Here is an 18,756-nt window from a genome sequence, read left to right as displayed (position 1 = left end):
ATTTGCACTGTAGTCCCGAGAATCATTCAATATCTCAAATTTTCTAACCGAACGGTTTACTATAACTACAATTACTACATAGTACATGTGTCACATTCACAGCCTTCTAAGGCTCTGCACAGAATACAGAAATTATACAGTGTGTACCCAGGCCAGGAGAGCATGGTGGGGAGCCAATGGGAATGAACATATGAGTCAGACTGAGCAATGGGGTTGGGTGTAATCAAAGAAATGATCTTCTGTTGCTTCAGTTGTCCGACCAGTATAGATTGTGGAGTCTGTCACGCATTGGATACCTTCAAACAACTGGTTTCTTCTCAATTCCTACCACAAGATGATTACAAAGTCAACATATGTTGAGAAAACACTTATCCTTCCGTTCACCTATTGAGTCAGAGTAGATAGCAGGATGAAGAAGCAGTGCAAGCCCCTCCCTCAGCTACATAGATAGCCACCAGTCTGAGTGGGGTCCTCTTTGTGAGCACTCCTTATAAGCACCTCATGGAATTCTCACTCTTCAATACTAGACCTCCCTATAGAGGGTCTCGTTCACAAGAAGTTTATCTATGTGGGTGAAAAGAGAAGGTTTGCATTGCTCATTCATCATATGACAATGCCGTTGTCCCTGATTATGCATATGAACAGTTATGCTTCTCAAATAGTTCATTGAACGTTCAGGAAACAAGCTACTGCTGCTACTATAATCTAATACTTAATGATGCTGACAGTGCACTGAGTTTCATAAGCTATGCATCTTTATCTTGTATATCTTTCCTCTAAGCGTGACAGCATATCAACTTCACAGCTAATCTAGATCTCATAGCGTTTGCTGAAACACCAACTCGAAATGCAGCACAAAATGTTATAACATGGTGTGTCTATCTTCAGTACATAAGTTTAGACCTTCAAACAATTAAACATGGCTTGGAAGTAGAAAAGAGGATTTCATATATAAACTCTCACTAGCGCTCCATTCTCAGTTCATGTGTAGCACTTCCACAAACATTATCTGTGTTTTCTACTGTGGGTCCCTGGATGTTCTCTTCCACAATACATTCTTCTTCTCCATTTTCCACCTTTGTTTCAACTAACACATTTTCAGTTTTGTGAATCCAGTCCTAAAAAATTGAAATGTGGACATTGCCATGTTGGCTAAATGCACTTTTTATGCAGCAGCTCTTCCTTTGAGACATGTCGATCTAGCAAGTTATACAGAAAAAAAGCCACAGTTTTGAACTTGAAGAGAAATCCAGGAAAAAGTGTCCCTTTGAAAGCAACAGAACCTGAGATCAAATTAGGCATAATGACAGTAGTACTGTTGCTGTTATTTATACACCACTTTCCAACAAAAAGTATTTCACAAAGCCATTCACATAATAAATGGTTCCCTGTCTCCAAAGGGCTCAGAATCTGAAGAAAGGATGCCCAGTGTGTGGGTTATACCAACTTTCTATAAAGTGGATATGAAGGTGTGGAGTTTATTTAAAGTGTGAAATGACCACAAGGGATGCTGAACCTTCTTCTCTCACCTCCTCCACACCACCACAAAACTACTTCTCTCTAGTCATTATTGTTCTGGTAAGTTACTCCTGGTCTTGGGAGGCCCACCAGGGAAAAAAATAGATAGAAAGGAGACAATCGTGAGTACAGATTGTGGTATCCATACCAAAAAGAAAGGGAGAAGTGGAAGGTTTAGCCCCACCCCCACCCCACCTTTCCACCCAGGTATGCTGTATCTTAAATGCCTCTCTCTCTCCTCCTTCACATTATAGAAATTCAGCATGACATGTTGAATCACATGGGTCATGTCACCGTACTGCTTTAAGCAAACAGATCAGCTTTTAACAGCCCAATTCTATCCATACTGGCAGATCTTGAGATCCGACAGCATACTCACAGTCTGCCATCACGGCAGCCTCTCCAAAGGTCCAAGGAGCACTGCCACTGGTGCAAAGGCCAGATAGCCACATGCCAGAGACTGGGTGCAACACAGACTAATACAGTATTACTGGCAGTGGAAGTGGATTGGGGTGGGGATCAGGCCAGGATGGGGAAGGATTGTGGGCGAGATGGGGTGGATCTCAGCAGAAGTTACATCCACCAGATCTGGAACCCCCAACCCCAACTGACATGCCCCCTGCAGTGGAACAGATCTATGCCAGCAAAAGAGCTGGTGTAGATCTGAATAGGCCCACAGGGGACCAGTCAGTGGCCAGAAAGGTAAGTAATTTTTTTCTTTACTTACTTTTTCTGGTTGGCCTGATCCCCTGCTGGTGCACAGGATATAGCAGAAGCTGCATTGGTGGCCCTAAATTCTGCACACCAGCATGGGATAAGTCTGGTCATAAATCTTATTAGTTGCTGTGTGAATTAGAGCTCATTTTTCACGTTATCTTCTATACTTGTGTATGGATACCCAAGTAAATCATGTATACTTCTAGCCAGATTTAAAGGGTGCACATATTCACTTTTAAATGTGCAATTTACACATATCCTTTAAAATACTCAGAAAAGGGAGCCCCGATTCTTTCTTGCTTCCTGATTCTAAACATTTTAAAATGAAAACATGCTGAATTTTACAGATACATAGCCTTCCCCAGTTATAACATACTTCTGTCTTTGGTCCTCTGATATTCTCTAGATTACATTCTGGGTCTTATTTTAATGAAGCTACTACTTTCTAGGTTAGTAATTCTCAAATCATGTGCCACGGCCCTCTACTGTGCCGTGACAAATAAATAAAAACCATGAAAGGTTTTTGAAAAGTCTGCTCTCCCCCTGCTAAATATAAAGGACCTGCAACTATTAAAAAGTATAGTGCCCATTTAGCAGGAGGTACACTGATGTTCTCACTGCCACAGGAGATGTACATCAGCTTAATCCTAATTTAAATCAGTCATTTTCTGCACTAGGAGATTGACACATAGCTGAGCAAACAGGAAAGGTATCTTGAAGCAAGATACGTTCACAAGTGATATAGAGGTCCCCTGCCTTTGGGAGCTCTATCTAGAATGTAAACAATCAAACAGAAATGTATGGTGCTGATTTGTAAAACACACAAAATATCAAAATAACTTTAAAAGTTGAGGTTTGTTTGTTGCAACAAGATATGCCCATATTCCAGGATTCGCCTTTGTCTCAAAATCAGCAGAATCTCGGCAGGTGGAGGGTATCATAAACCACTGTCAGTGTGTCATTGAACACAAAATAAAGCATATACATTTCAGATGAATCACCTTATCAGTGTGAGAAAAAGAAAATCAAAACACTGGAGATTGGCGGGGGTGGGGGAAAACCCTCCAGAAAATCTTTGATATCTTACCTGGAAGTTCCCATTGTGGTCACTGAACAGTTCAGAATACAGGTGTTTGGGGTCAGGTATAGTAGGCATTACAGTTTTCCTAATTCTGCAGAGATTTGAGTGGACAAATGCTTGTTAAAAAAGAAGAAAAATACTGTACTCAAAGATATTAAGATTTAAAGGAAAGAGTTGAAATGAAATGAAAGCCTTACAATTAAAAAAAATTCAACTTTTACAAACAGAAACAAGAGTTTTATGCTGTACAATCATGTGCAATGTTTAGGGGTGTTTGAATATGACTTTATTTTTACAGATTTTGTGATCTGAAAAAATGAAAAAGGCAGAAAGGTGTTATGTGTTTTTATACTAAGTATTCATTTTTATTAATTTTAAACACTTTAAATGTAGGTGACAGAATGTCAGCAGATGCAGCCACAGTAAGTGGAAAAGTAATCTATTTTAATTTCTGGAAAATATCTTAAATACCAAAATTCAGTGTTTTGTGTTTTCATTCAGATATTTTAAACACAAAATATGGGGTTTTGTTTTTATGTGTTTTTAACAACAACAAAAAACTACTTCTACTAATGTTTCATCATTTTGAAAGAGTTTATTCTAAACATTAATGTGATGGAGGGCCCAATCCTACGTGGTGTGTGCCAGTTCATCGCCGGCACACAATGTTGCAAACATGCCGTAAGGCAAGTTTGTGGGGGTTAGCACTGTCCCAGCACTGGAGCTGGCCCAGCACGAGCCCGTGCCAGTCAGAGGCCAGCAATCTGCCACAAGGTGCTCTGTGCGAAGCACCTGGCGGCAGAGAGGTAAGTCAGGGCATGAGAAGAGGCAGAAAGCAGGTGATCTGGGGTGCATGGAGGGTGTGGGAAGGCATGGTGGGGAAGGGAGTTGGGTGGGACAGGCGGAGCTGAGCTCTGCCAAATCCAGAGCCCCGTGTTGGGCTGCGTGGCCCAATGCAGGACTCCTTGATTCTGCCGCCGCAGAATTAGGTAGCCCCATTGTGGGGCTATTCCCCTTATCCGAGGGAAGGGAACGAATGCCCCCACCCCCCAAGGAGCCACCAGCGGCTGCCCAGTTGCACTAAGGATGCTGCTGCAGCCACTTTTAGCACCGTGGCAGCCCTACACGCCCAGCAGCTCAGGACTGGGATGCCCATCAGTTGGGGAATCATATATTTGAGCTGATGAGGGAGAACATGTGAAGTTGTGAGAATTAGGGATTAAACTCCAAGGCTAGGCTTTTTAAGAGTGGTTGGTACAACCAGCCATTCAACTTCTCTTACGGACTTGGGAGGGGGTCAGACTTGGCAGTTCATGTTCACCATGACCTAGGCCACCAACTTCTCAAGTGATCAAATCTTTTCTATCTTGTGAATGAATGTCTGCCACAATCTGATCACATCATCAGGTAATACGCATGAACTTGACAGTATTCTCACAATTTAGAAACTGATTTTGAAAGTCCAAATCTGAGCTTCGAATGGTTTATATACTTAAGGCACAATCCAGCCCTTGACTTGGGCTGGCACAAGTCCCTTGCAGCAGTCCAGGAGGGTCGCAAACATGCCATAAGGCACCTTTGCGCCCCCTCAGGAGGAAGCTGGGCCAGCGCTCAGAAAAACACCGGCCTGCGGAGGCCGACACAAGCCTCTGCGCCAGCTTCCTCCACGTGGGTTGTGTTGGCCTGGCTGGGCCAACACAAGGAACACAGGTAAGCAGGGAGGAGGAAGGTACTCCTGGGTGGGGGAGGGCGGGTGGGCAGCGGGAGGCAGAGCTGGGATCCAGCAGTTATGACGGATCCCAACCCCCGTTCTCAGACTGAACGGAGTGGCTTCAAGCCACTCCGCTCTCCTCTGACTCGTGCCACCTCAAGAGGCGCAAGTCCAAGGAGTCCCATAGGGGCCAGAGGCTGTTACCCAGAGGTAAGGGGAAATATTTTCTGCTGCCTCTGGCTGAGTTGCTTTTGTCCCCTATTCTGAGCTGGATACAGCGCAAGCCTCTTGGCTTGCCTGTTCCAGCGCAGGATAGGATTGTGCTCTAAATCATTTATATATAAACCCCATAGAGTTTCATCTCTGCTCACAGCACATTTCCATCCAGCCAGTTCCCAACATTCATTCAGTTGAAAGCAGGCCATAATTTGGGACACCATTTCAGGCCCAAGGAACACTTTATGCATTCCTATAAAAGGGGTATGGCTGCCATTCACTCTTACAGAAAAACATGAAGTGTTGCACTTGAAGATCAGCCTATTCATTGCCATCAGAGTCCTCTTAGGAGAGGTACGATGCATCTCTCTCAGACTATACATCTCACTGCAGTGGGTTCGCACAATATATAGATCTTTTCTCCAGTGCATGCACAGGCAAGCCCCTGCACAGCCCCCCCCCATGGTGCCTGTCACCCACTCCTGATGGCATACTGGGCAGTGCCACTGTCACAGCTTCTGAGCATCCAGACGTTGGTAGGACTGAGTGAGTCCTCTGATGAGATTAATCCCTCAGCAGTGGCATCACTAAGGGGTTGCGGGGGTGCAGGTCCCACTGGGTGATGCGCATGGGGGGGTGACACCACCACTACTTGCCAAAATTTTTTAAACCTTGGTATTTTCGAATAACACCATCATGTTATAAATCATTCTATGCACAAATTTCATGAGGAATGTAATCAAACAAACTGTGTTGAAATATCTCTATTCTATCAAAAGTTATATCCAAAAAAAACTAGCGGAGTGGGACAATGGTACATCACCACGCCTGGGGCACCATCACCTGGGGCATTGCCCTGCCCACTGCATGGGAGGAGGCTCATCATGGGGGTAGTGAACTGGCCTACTTCACCAGGTGATTCAAACCCTAGTGACGCCACTCTCCCTTAGCCAGTGCTAGACTTGACCAACCCCTGACAGCTTCCAATCTCTGCTTCCCTCCATAAGTATTCTGCCAATTGTAATGATGGACACTTTGGTAATTGTTGATAAAGAGTGGTAGAAGTCAGTACTTACCTTTCCAAGCTGCAAACACATACCAGAAGGGTAAATGTTACCAGAAATACAGCCATCACTGTCACTAGAAGGATTATAGTGTTCGACTCATGTTCTTTGGGGACCTCCGTAGCACAGGATTCTTGGAGTAACCATACAAACAATAGGTTGAAAGAAAGTCTAACGTATTGAAAAGCAACAACATTTTTTTAAAAGCATATTTCCCTGGAAGCACCCTTATGTTGGTGTGAAACAGAAGAATGGTTTAGCTGTCACACATTCTGGTATGTGGTTACTCATTTTACTGACTGGTTGAAAAGCAGATTGCTTATACTGTTGTTCATAACTAACCTTCTTGATTCTAACAGAAAACCCCTCTATACTAGATGTGGGCAATGTGTCAAAACCAAACCATCACAGACCTGATGTTGGTGCCTGATAAGAAATGCACAGAAAGGAAAAATAATGGTAAACTTTGGCTTGAGACAAAATGTACCACAGCACATCTGAAATATATTCTGCTCCTTTTCCCAACTATGGGCTAGACCCCAGGGATGCCACTCAAAACAAAAACCCCTGTAGTTATTAATTCCCCTCACAGCTATAGCAGTTGGGAAGACTCCCCACATGGGTCGGTGTGGGGATAGGTGGATTTGTGGTCCTCAGCTAAATTTGCAGCTGAGCTTGGCAACATTAAACAAGTCAGTAAATGATTTGGATTTCACAGCTCAACACAATTTTTAGCACACGGAACCATGAAGGTGCTCTAATCCCCACTCCTGGGCCTGGCAGCCTTACACAGGCTACTCGGATTTGCGCTAGCTCAATAGCAGGCACAGATCAGAGCAGCCCCATAGGGCAGGCTAAGGCTTGACATGGGTTATGGAGAAAAATATCCCCTTTTCCTGAGGTGACCTCCAGCTGCCTCCCAACCTGCGCTGGAAACAGCACAAGCCATGTAACCTGGCTGTACTGGCACAGGTTAGGATTTGGCTGTTTATGTTTACATTTTTAGTATTGTTTTAAATTTAATTTGTATCGGTTTTTATTCTGTAATCTGTCTTGAGTACGGGAGAAAGGCAGGGTATACGCTCTACAAAGAAATCAATTCAGAAGAAAATAATCAACGGTCACTTTTTTGTGATATGAATAGTGTTATAAATGTATGTAAATAGGCAGTTTTTTCAGATTCAACCTGTGTGTCACTAAAACTCACTGTATGTTAGAGGAAGAACTAGTAACATATTTGAATTCAGCATAAAAAAGTACTGTTAAGATTGGACCGTTTTTCTTGTGTGCTAAAAAAAATGTTTTATTTTGTAGACCAGTGTTTTGTTTTTTTAAAGGATGGGTTGAGAATTTGGAAGCCCCTTTGTGTTCCTGAGGATGTTATTGGGAGCACAGTGGGATTCAGGGGAACCCACAAAGCTGCCTTAAACAGATTCATATTATTACACCACAGGTCTATCTAACTGAGGACTGTCTACACTGACTGATTGCGGCTCTCAGCAGAGTTCCAGGCAGGAATCTTTGCCCCAGTCATACTGACAGATACCAAGGATTAAACCTGAGACCTTCTGCGTGGAAATCATGTGCTCCACTACTGAGAAATAATTCCTCTCCTAAACAAATGAACACCTCCTTCCCCATCCTCAAACTTATTTGGAGCCATAATAGTGGGAGAACAGCAAGGTTGGTCTGATAACCTCTGTGTGAGAATTATGTTTTCCAGACTCCTGGGTGCCTGGGGTGCTGCTGGTGTGTACTAGGTGCCAGGGTAAGAGGTCTCGTGCAGAGCCTTCAGAAAGAACTTGCCACTAGATGCAAGTGTGCTGCTAGGTACAATCTGGACAAGAAAAGACAGTGATAGAATTGAAAGGGAAGACTTGTTGGTAGCAGTGACAGGGGCAAACTCCAAGCCAGGGATGAACATACCAGTCCAAGCCCTCCTCCCATCCCCCAGCCCTCGAGGCAATAAAATGAATCGCTGTCCCCATTCTTGCCATTCTATATTTTAAATGATTCTGGAAAGGGAAAATACTAGGTACATTTTCAAAAATGTTTATATGTGACTTCACTGAAAAAGAACAAAGCTGAAAAAATGTAACACAGGCTTTGTTGAATATTTTATGAATTATGCTCAGGTTTGTTCCTTTCTTCTGTTGGTTCTAGGAATATTGCAAAATAGCCAGTTCTTCTTCTTTATATATATGTGTGTGTGTGTGTGTGTGTGTGTGTGTGTGTGTGTGTGTGTGTGTACACACAGCGAGAGAGAGAGAGAGAGAGAGAGAGAGAGAGAGAGAGAGAGAGAGAGAGAGAGGAATGCATGGAATTGTTATTGTCAATGTTCTTGCTCTTTACAGTTCCTTTTCTTTTTTTTCCTCTTTTCTTGGTAGATGCAATGTGTATTTGGTTTTACCTAGTCTTTTTGCTTTTCTTGCATATTATCTTATTTTTTATTTTTTGCAATGTGATTATTTTCATTGTTATTAATAATAATGCACATTTAATATACACAACAATAAAAACATTTTTTACCCACAGAACTGCCATTCTTCCAATGCATTTCTCGTCCCCATTCACTGGCATAACAAGTAGGATTGCAACCTTTCTTCATTTTCAGCCTGAATCGAAAGACGTAGCATTTCTCTGAATCAAACCCTAGGACTGTAATCTTGCAACAAGGGCTTTTCCTTTCCTGAATGGTAGGAACATCCATGATAAATAATTTTGTTCAAGTCTATTCTTCCTCTCCAAGGTTATTCTAATAGGGTACAGTATAAATAGAATAACATAATAGAATAACAATCTCCTTCTTTGTAAACCATTTTGTGAACTTTTCATTGAAAAGCAGTATATAAATATTGTTGCAACTTGTAAATACCAAAAGCGTTTGTACTCCTTGGATTTACAATATTTATCTATGAATTTAGAAAACTGCCTTATCTGGAGTGACCCTTGATCCATCTAGCTCAGGACCATCTCCACTGTCTCAAGGCAGCAAGGCAGCAACAGTATGCTAACGTGAAACACAATGGAAAATCTATGAAGAAAACCCATTTATCTCTGTACTATGAAAAAGTCCCTTTCCATCTCCATTTTTTCCCTGTGCAACAGAAAATTGAAAAATCTACCCACCTGCCATCCGCTGTCAAAGTTGCTTTTATACTCAAGTACAAGATCAAACTTGGACGAGGGAAGTTTAGGTGGGCTGGACTGTGCCATTACAGTGTCATCTGCCCATTGGAATGTTATATTTTCAGGTGGGTTGGGTTTAACTGAAGAAGATAAAATCAACACCATCAGCTCACTTGTCAGTTGCAAGCCGGCTCATTCTAATTGCTTGTTTTTCTCAGAATGTGCCTTATTTTTTTTTTTTTAACCAGAACACATCGTTTAATCATTCTGCATTTCAAGGTGGTCACTTCTCTTGTACAGTGCAGTATTACCTACTCATGCATCGGAACAGATGTATTACTGGGCAGGAGGTCTGGTCTAGAGGGTAGAGCCTCCATTAGCCCGAAGATAACATCAGAAGGTCGCCAGTTCAAGGAAACCGGCAGCTCCCTGAACAGCTGAGAATGGCGAGAACTTGAAGCAGCTGACAAGCCCAACTGAGTGATTCCACCTGCTCTTGGTGTGAGCAAGAAGCGTCTTGGCTGCCCTCCATGGAGATGGAGCTGCTTGTCAGCCTGCGTGGGAGAACTGGAGGCCAGAAGTGAGACCAAACCAGGAAGATCCATTCTGAAATGTTGTTAGTTCTTGAAAGAGAGAACCTCTATGATTGTAAAAATCCACTTGAGGGATTTGAAACGCCTGCCTATGTAAACCGCCTTGAATAAAGTCAGAGGAGTAATCCGATGACCAGAAAGGTGGTATATAAATACCTAGTTGTTGTTATTATTAATTATTATTATTATTATTATTATTATTATTATTATTATTATTATTATTATTATTATGTTTTAATCATAAACCACCAAGCACCACCTCAGCAGCTGGTGACACAACACATGCCCAGAGCACAGTATCCTCATTGAAAGCTGTGGGAGACACCCAGGAGGGGCTGCCATTTTAAATTGTTCACCCGAGTCTAGAGCCTTGCACAGCAGAACTATGAAATTGCTGTATTCAGAGGGTGGCATCCAGAGTAATGTTTCTTGTTCAAGTTACCTTGGTGAAAGAAAACTCCATTTGAGAATGAAGAAGTATTTTTCTGGATGCCACCCACTGGCTGCACAAATGCACCTCTGACCCACACAATAGTATTTTAAAGTTGCAGTGTTTTTAAAATATTATTTTAAATAATATGTGGCAGGAGGTTGGGATTTCCTTTCTCCCAGTCACATGATTATGTGATGGTAAGACGGCACATAAGAGGGTGGGGCATGCAAAATGTGTATGCACATTGCAGATCTGGATGACTGTCAGGTGGCATTGTCCAAATCAGCGCAGGTGCCCACTAACTGGCAAACCTTTAAGTATGAGAAACCTGGCATTCTCTGCTCTCAAAATTCTCATAAGAAAATGTTGAGAACTTGTGAGAGCACGTGTTTCCATTCCACCTTTTGGTGATAAATGATAAAGCCAGGCACTGAGAGCTGCACTAAGCTAAACTAAGCTAATATCAGATGAAGGGTCATGAAAGCTATTAATGGCACATTAAGCAGGATAAAATATTCTCACTCACAGAACTGTTTGCTTCTTTGTTCATCATAGTAAAGCACTTTGCTCCCATTTGCATCCCTGATGGAAACGGTAAAATGATCCCCTTCCGTTTTAAAGAGACATCCAGTATTGCTTCCTTGATCAACTATATATTGAGGACACTCCTTAAATTCTTCAGAAAATCTGGAATGGAAAAAGTGATATACTGAATAGTGATCCTAAATAATGAAGCAGTAGAACTGGGGTACTTGGGTATGCTTTGAAGGGGATGATCTAAATCCATCCCTGAACACATGAGAGGAAATTTAAGTTCTGCATAGTTCCCTGTACAAAGGGGAACATGTGACATCGCTTTAGAAATACACAGCAACACATTTAAAACTAAAATGTATATTTACATTTATTACTATATTTAGCAGCAACATACAGTTGTAGAGTACGTAGTTCAAGTATTACTAGCCTCTGTTTTCAACACATTTAAAAAGTGAGCTCTTTGGTGTTTTTCCCCCCTTTTCTTGAATTTTGTTGAAAATATCCATGAATCAATGCCTTTACTTTCTAATTCTATTTTGGTTGATCTTTCAGGATTTGAAAGTCTCCCAATAACTGCTTTTCTAAGAAGAGAACATTTTTTTTAATTTGCAAGATATAAGTATGAAAAAATTGACTGAAGATCTGAAAAATTCCTTGGGGATTTTATAAGTTAAAAATGAGGAAATCCCCTGCTTGCTATTGTATTGCTCTGACTCAAATGAGCTAATATTACTATTTTTTTTTTTTTGGCTGTGCAGATTACCTCCCCATGATTAGAGTGCATCTGTAGGAGTCCTCCCCCCACCCCTGTCAGATCTGCATCTGTTGCTCTTCAAACTCACACGATGTACCCACTGTGCATGGAAGTTGCAGAGGCAGGTGTGATGCTAGTATAGATTTTGTCCATCACCTCATTCCTAGTCCTACAATGGCATGTTACATTTTTTTTTTTTTTTTTTTTTTTTTGCTTCTCCAGTAAGACATACAGGTCCAACCTTGTTATACACAGATTTTTTAATACACGGATTTGACTCAACACGAATGGCCACTGCAAATGAGAAGGAATGTGCTGATCCCTGGAGAAGGGGAAAAATGTACCCCTTTAAAATGCTTTTCTTACTGTTGTAGAGATTTTTATCTGATGAGAAGGGCCCTTTAGATTAAAGGAAAACAATCCTTTACAATAGTTAGAGAGAGGGCAGCCAGCTGACAATCCATCAATCAATCTCTCTCCAAGCGACCCCCTCCCTTCCCCCTGAATGAGTGAAAGAAAGAGAATCCTTTCTAAGCACCTGGACAGAGACTGATTGTTGGATTCTCCTCTTAATGATTCTATCTTAACATCAAAGGTCAGCAAGGCTGTTTTTAAATCACTTGAGCAAAGGGACTTTAAAAAAAAAAAAAAAAGAATTTGCTATAGTGCGATTTTTTCCATCCACGTGAGTTCTGGGAATGGAACCCATGCAAATAATGAGACTCAACCTCTATACTCTTATGGAGTACAAAGCAGGATGGATGGTTTGGGGGCAGATCTCAGCAGCCATGGCAAACACCAGGATCCTATACTCCTGTCCTGGCCAAGACCCACCTCCTAAGGTCCTCAGACTTATGCCAGCTAAACAGCTGATGCAGGTCCAAGAAGATTCATTGGTCACCAGGTATCCTACTGGGGCTAAGTAAAAAGTATTTTACTTGCCTCTCTGGGACCGTCTGGCCGTTGGGGGGTGGAATGATGAGGACTGGTGGGGATGGCAGCAAGAAAGACTTCTCTGTTTTGATCTTGGGTCAGATCAGATCTTGATCAGATCTTGATCTTTGATCAGATTTTGGTCTTTGAATTTTGATTCTGAATACAGGATTCTCAATAACAAACAGAAACGTTTGGTCTAGTCTTTATGTGGCATGCCATGGTCAATATTTCCATCCCTCAAAAGGAAGCAAAACCAATGTTCTTAGCTGTGTTATCATTCTGAGAGCAAGGGAAGACAGTCGATGGCTACTCTGGACAGATCTCTATCCAGTGGTGTTGTTAGGAGGTACGGGGGACACAAGCCACACTGGGTGATATGCACTGGGGGAGGGGGTGACACTATTACTGGCCAAATTTTTTAAATCTTAGTATTTTCAAATAATACTTTGATATTATATATCGTTTGATGTGTATTTTCGTGCAGAATGCATGAAACAAACTGTGTTGAAAAATCTCTAGTCTATCAAAATTGATAGCCAAAAATCCAGTAACTGAGCATCATCACTCCCACTGCCCAAGGCATTGCCCTGCCCACTGCCTGAGAGGAGGTCCACCATGGGGCTGACATGCTGGCCTCCTGCACCAGATAATGCAAACCCTAGTGTTGCCACTGTTTCTGTTTTAATTCCTTGTGTATAAAAAAAAGTAATTGGAGAGAGAGAAAGGAAGGAAGGAAGGAAGGAAGGAAGGAAGGAAGGAAGGAAGGAAGGAAAGGCAACATGGCTGCATTCAACTAGAATACTACTCCTCTTTTTATGGATTCCCCAACATTCAAACTAAGGAGCTCAAAACAAGCGGAATTATTAGTACTTACTTGTAAAACATTGTCACATTCAGGTCTGGGAAATTCTTTCTAGCATCCCACAAGACCTCCATCTGTTCGCCATTCAAATTGATTATTGTGTATTCTATAGGTTCACGCTCCTTGCTATAATCTTCCAAACCTGAATAATTACAATGAGAGAGAAAATATTACAGGTGTACAGTAAAGGACTATAAGCCTGATTCCATTTAGATTTCATAAATCCATGAGTTTTACTGCCACACAATTCACTAGTAAAACACAAACAAGTTTTCAGAATTCAAAATTGAGTACTAGCAAAAATGAGGAAGCAATAAGTGGGTTTAAGAAGTGGCACAGAGTTTGAGAAGCTCCTTTTTCCAGCTGCAGTGTCTATGCCATGCAATAAGCCATTGCCAAAACTCTGGGAAACTTTAGGCATGGAATATTGGACAGTATAAAGAGCTACGATTAGAAAAGGAGGAGTTTTCGATGGTACCAATTCACACATGCAGCTGCCAGCAATCAACTGCTGAGTAATTAAATAAGTGGTGAGAAATTAAGTGATGCACATACATGTGTGGTGAGAAACCTGCGTTCAGAAAACCTGCGTTCAGAAAAAACTTATTCCTTGAAGAACCTCAAGTTTAGATGATTCATTCATTGAATCATGAATGAATCATGACTCTTTCCAAGTTGTAGCACATGAAACACATGACATTTTTTACACTGGAAAAAACACACTGAAAATATACACCGAGGCTATACACAGCAAATCTGTAAACGTGCTTGCTTTGTAACATAGCTTCATTTGGTTCAGACATATATCTATATCTGAAAATGGGCATCATATTAGTAGACAGTTCTTGAAGTACTTAAAGCAAACCAAGGTTGCAAATTCCAGCACTTTGCCTCCCATGTAGCAATAAACAACAATTGTGCACAGAAATTTTAAATTTAAAAAACTCCAAGCACATAAAAAGGCACTATATGTTACGACAGGCCAATCCTAAATGCCCTGGAGCAGGCAGGCCAGCTGGCTTACGCTGTACCCAGAGCAGGGTTGGCATTGGCTGCAGTGCAACTCAGAGTAAGGGGAATTCATTTCCCTTGCCCTGTGTTGCACAGCAGCTGCCCCATGGGGCTACTCAGATCTGTACCACTTAAATAGGTGGCACAAATCTGAGTGGCCCGGTGTAAGGCAGGCCGCATGGGAGGGAGGGTTAGGGTCCAGCCTAAGTGCCAGATCCTGGGCCCAGCCTTCCCACCAGTCTGCCGGCCCTCTTCATCTCAGAACAGTCCTGGAATGCCCTTCTCCTGCCCTCCCCAGACCCCTGTGCCGGTCGCCTGCTGCCAGCTCAAACATACCTTTGGATCGGTGCTAAGGAGGCCAGATTCGGACTCTGGATGCACCTCTATGCATCGGCCTGCCAACTCCCACAGTGGCCCAGACATGCCTTCTAGCACTTTTGTGATGCCTTCAGGACGGCACAAGGGTCTTGCGCTGGCCCAAGAGCACTTCTGGATTGCACTCCTAGTTACTAAAGTCTTGTTTTCGGTTAACAGGTCTCCGATGTCAAAATCAAATTCTAACATATTTTTTCTAGTGAATTCTGTGCAGAAAGTTGTAACAAAGACTACATTGCTTGAGAGACTCCAGTTTTGTTTTCTCTTCTTTATGCTCAAATTATTAAATTAACTCTGGTATTTAATGTTATAAAGCCATGCTCAGTGTGTGTTTTTCACAATTTGTATTTTCAGAGAAGAGTCTGAACTCAGAGTTAAAGTAGTACCTGAAAACCATTGCCATAGCAAGAGATTAACTGAGACCTAATTTTCTTTCAAAGTCTTTGTACATTTTACAAGGAATAAGTAAAATAATTGCTGAGTTGTTACTCATGCATTTGTGCTAAAAATATCTATATATGTTCAAATTCCAACTTACATGGTCCGCAAGCCAACAAGTAGTTCCACAGAAGGATGGAAACATAGGTTTGAATGCCCAATTCCATGCTTGGAAAGAGAGTCTGCTGCAATGACATGCTTAAGTTCTTATCAACGTAAGTCACTACAATACTTCTCTAGAACCAACTTAAAACTGCCTGATAACTCTATATCACCCCCAAAAATCTAGAGGAAATGACTGTAGGAAACCTCTGCAGTAGCAACAGCATAAAACATCCCCACAGGTCCTAAAAGCTGCATACACTAAGCTTCCATTTTATAAAGCACCGGCAGCTCTTGATTTATGAAGGGGTTACATTCTTGGAAAATGACCTACGTAAAATACAATGGCTTTTCTCATAGGAAGCAATGGGATGATTACAGGTTGGGCAAAGTCTGTGAGCACTCATGCTGCCAATTGGTGATTGGGGGGAAGGCTACTGGGACAGTGAGATGGCTCGTATAATTTGTCAAAGGAATTTAACCATCCAGGTGATGTCATGATGTAGAAACGATGCAAAAATACCCTGGCGAGAATGATAAGAAGCGAATTCCTGTACAGCAGCTAATCAAACCATTTGCTTTTAGCGTACAACAGTGAGAAGCTCATTCATGCAGACTCAGCTCGTTCAAAAAGAAGGCTCACTGAACGTCAGGGCCAAGAGCATTGTGCAACACATGCCACACCTCCAATGAAGCAGCATGTCAGACACTTGCAGGTGTTACCTAACTTTATCGTGTTGTGGGCTGTGTGCCGAGCACTCTCAGCCACCTCAACAAGTTGGCAGCCAGCATCTCCTTCTTGCTCAAAAGATCAGCCAGATCCTCTGAAGAAGTAACAGAAAAATCCCTCAGAGCTATCAGGAATCCACCTGGATCCATACATCTTTGGGGGGAACGTTCCCCACCCTACAGAGTTTAGAAGCTGCTGAAAACCAGGTAGTTATCTTTCCATGGCAAACAGAGTGATGTTAAGGGAACATCAGAAATGTGTCCTGTGGATAAAACCAGTGCTAGGAAATGCCCAGTCCAATTCACAGAATGAGACACAACCTGAATCAGTCCATGGTCTCTAAAGTAGCTAAGGGGGGCTGGGGGGTACAGGAAGCTGGGTACCATATGCCTGAGGGGGTGAAGTGTTGTGAAGGGGTGCTAGACAAGATACTGTGGTGGTTCTCCTGCATCTGCCCTTCACAACCACTTGCACTGCTCTGAGTAGCCCACTGCTTTTGTTCCAAGCAGAGAAAAGCAGTTGACTATTCAGAGCTGTGTACAACCACTCCAAGAGTGCCCAGTAATAACTGGCAGTCACATCATCACATCATTGCAATTACTTCCAGGTCAGGCACTTCCAGGAGGGTGATGTCTTGAGTCACAGCTCCGAGTGCCAGAGGGACCAGCTACACCAGTGCCAATGGTTGTCAAAACAGCCATGAAATCCTGACACCACTAGAAGGGCCATGGCGTACATGCTGAAGACTCCCAACATCAGGGTCCTGGGAGACTCCAAAAGCACCTTTGAGACCACCTGGTCAGCTCAAGCAGTTGGGCAGCAGCGTGGACAGTACAAGAACAGAATCCCTACTCTGTCTCAGCTACCCAGCCTTAGGAAGAGTCTCAAAACCTGTAGATTGTTGGGTGGAGGGAATAAAATCACAACAGACCACCACACTTCCACATCCCCACCCCTGAAACCCTGGTTTTTGCAGTACTTTGAAACCTGAAGGACAAAGCTGAGTGAAATTAACTCCACCTGCTTAGACCAACCAGGTCACCATGACACAAGTCAGATCACACTGAATTTCTACTTCTAAACTCAGAGGGAGTGAAAGTTTGGTAAGAAGCTCCCTTTGGACTTGTCTCCTTGATTGACTCTGCTGAGACAATTATGGACGGGGGCAGGGGAAACTATGGTCCTGAACCATAGGCAGAGGACTTCATTCTCCATTTCTGATGGCAACCAATTCCCTGCAGGACCCTGGCTTTCTTTCCTCTACTTCCTAGAACTCTTACAGCACAATCCTATGCAGCTCCACTCAGAACTAAGCATTGAGTTCAATGGGACTTACGCTCATGGAAGTGTGCACAGGACTGCAGCCTTATGCTGTGTCTCTAAAAAAAAAAAAATCACACTTTGTCCCTTGGGAAAATGTTTCTCTGCCAAATAACGTCCGGATCTGTTTTCCCTCCCCTTCCCTACAAGCTTGCCAGTCTTTTCTCTTTGCTTGCTGTTCCAGATTCAATAGTTAGGTTAACTCTTCATTCTCATCCTCTTCTGTGTGTGTGTTGAGTGGCTGCGTACAGGATTCTATTTGCTGTCATGATTTTTGTATAGTCGTTCTCAGTCATACAAGCAGTAAATTGCTTAAAGTTACGTACAGCTTTGTAACTGTGCGTTCTTCCTTTTTTCAGATTGGGTTCTGACAGGCACCAAAATGGTGTCCTCTTATATCAGCAGGGGTAGGGGGCAGCAACGGTCTGTCTTCACCCCAGAGAGACAGCCCAGAGAGTCTCTTGCAAGAGGGTCATGTGCAGCAGCTGCAAGGCTTACCAGGATGACTCAATCCAACTTGATCCTTGTCAGCTATACTCAGAAGTAGTCCTGCTGCAATCGGTCATTGAATGACACTTCCCCCTCCCCACCAGCCATAAAGTGCAAAATATGATAGCTTTAGGACATTAATTGCTTAATTATCAACCGACTGAGGGAACAATCCTATAGGCTGCAGCACAGGGGGATGGAAGAAACAGGCCCAGTATGGGGGCGGAGATGGCAGCAGGCTTTGCCACCATATCCTAACCCCCCCCTCCTGGTAGGGAAACCCAACACGGGTCGCCTCGGTTCTGCACCCACTCAATAGCGGGTACAGATCCAAGGAGAGCCATTGGGGTTTCCTGAGTGTTACACAGGATAGGGGAGCATTTGTTACCTTACCTTGAGGAGATCTGGCACTGCTTCCCTGCTCCATAGGATACAGTGATCACCATTGTGGCACCACTGTAGCCCTGAGTTCTTGGGAAGCATAGTATTGGGCTGTGATTAATCTACCCATCACATTTAATACATTTGCATTCTAGCACCTTTCTGAGATATTGAAGAAAGTATGAAATACAGTAACTCACATTTTCACAACCGCCCCTTTTTTTTTAAGAAAAGGCCCTCCAGTATTTTCCTTTCCTCCTCATTTACATTAGAAAACCAGAACTAAATAGTCTAAAAAAAAAAAGTTGGCCCTTAAATCTCATTCCTGCAAATTTAATTTGCCTCTAACTGATTAAAAT

The 18,756-nt window shown here is 42.7% G+C and overlaps 1 protein-coding gene across 1 annotated transcript; it reads right to left on the bottom strand.

Moving 5' to 3' along the window:
- Positions 1-962: 962 nt before the first annotated feature.
- On the bottom strand, positions 963-15,572 carry CRLF2 (cytokine receptor like factor 2). Its single transcript, XM_066621323.1, has 8 exons — positions 15,476-15,572; positions 13,564-13,693; positions 10,989-11,149; positions 9,437-9,576; positions 8,837-8,996; positions 6,320-6,440; positions 3,323-3,407; positions 963-1,118 (listed from the first exon to the last, which is right to left on the bottom strand). Exons 1-8 carry the CDS (start codon positions 15,570-15,572, stop codon positions 963-965), a joined length of 1,050 nt encoding a protein of 349 aa, XP_066477420.1.
- Between the last annotated feature and the right edge of the window lie 3,184 nt (positions 15,573-18,756).

Source organism: Tiliqua scincoides, chromosome 3 (assembly GCF_035046505.1).
Source record: "Tiliqua scincoides isolate rTilSci1 chromosome 3, rTilSci1.hap2, whole genome shotgun sequence".
NCBI classification, from domain to species: Eukaryota; Metazoa; Chordata; class Lepidosauria; order Squamata; family Scincidae; genus Tiliqua; species Tiliqua scincoides.
Note: the sequence above shows the minus strand (reverse complement) of the source record. Positions and strands in the feature narration are given on the sequence as shown.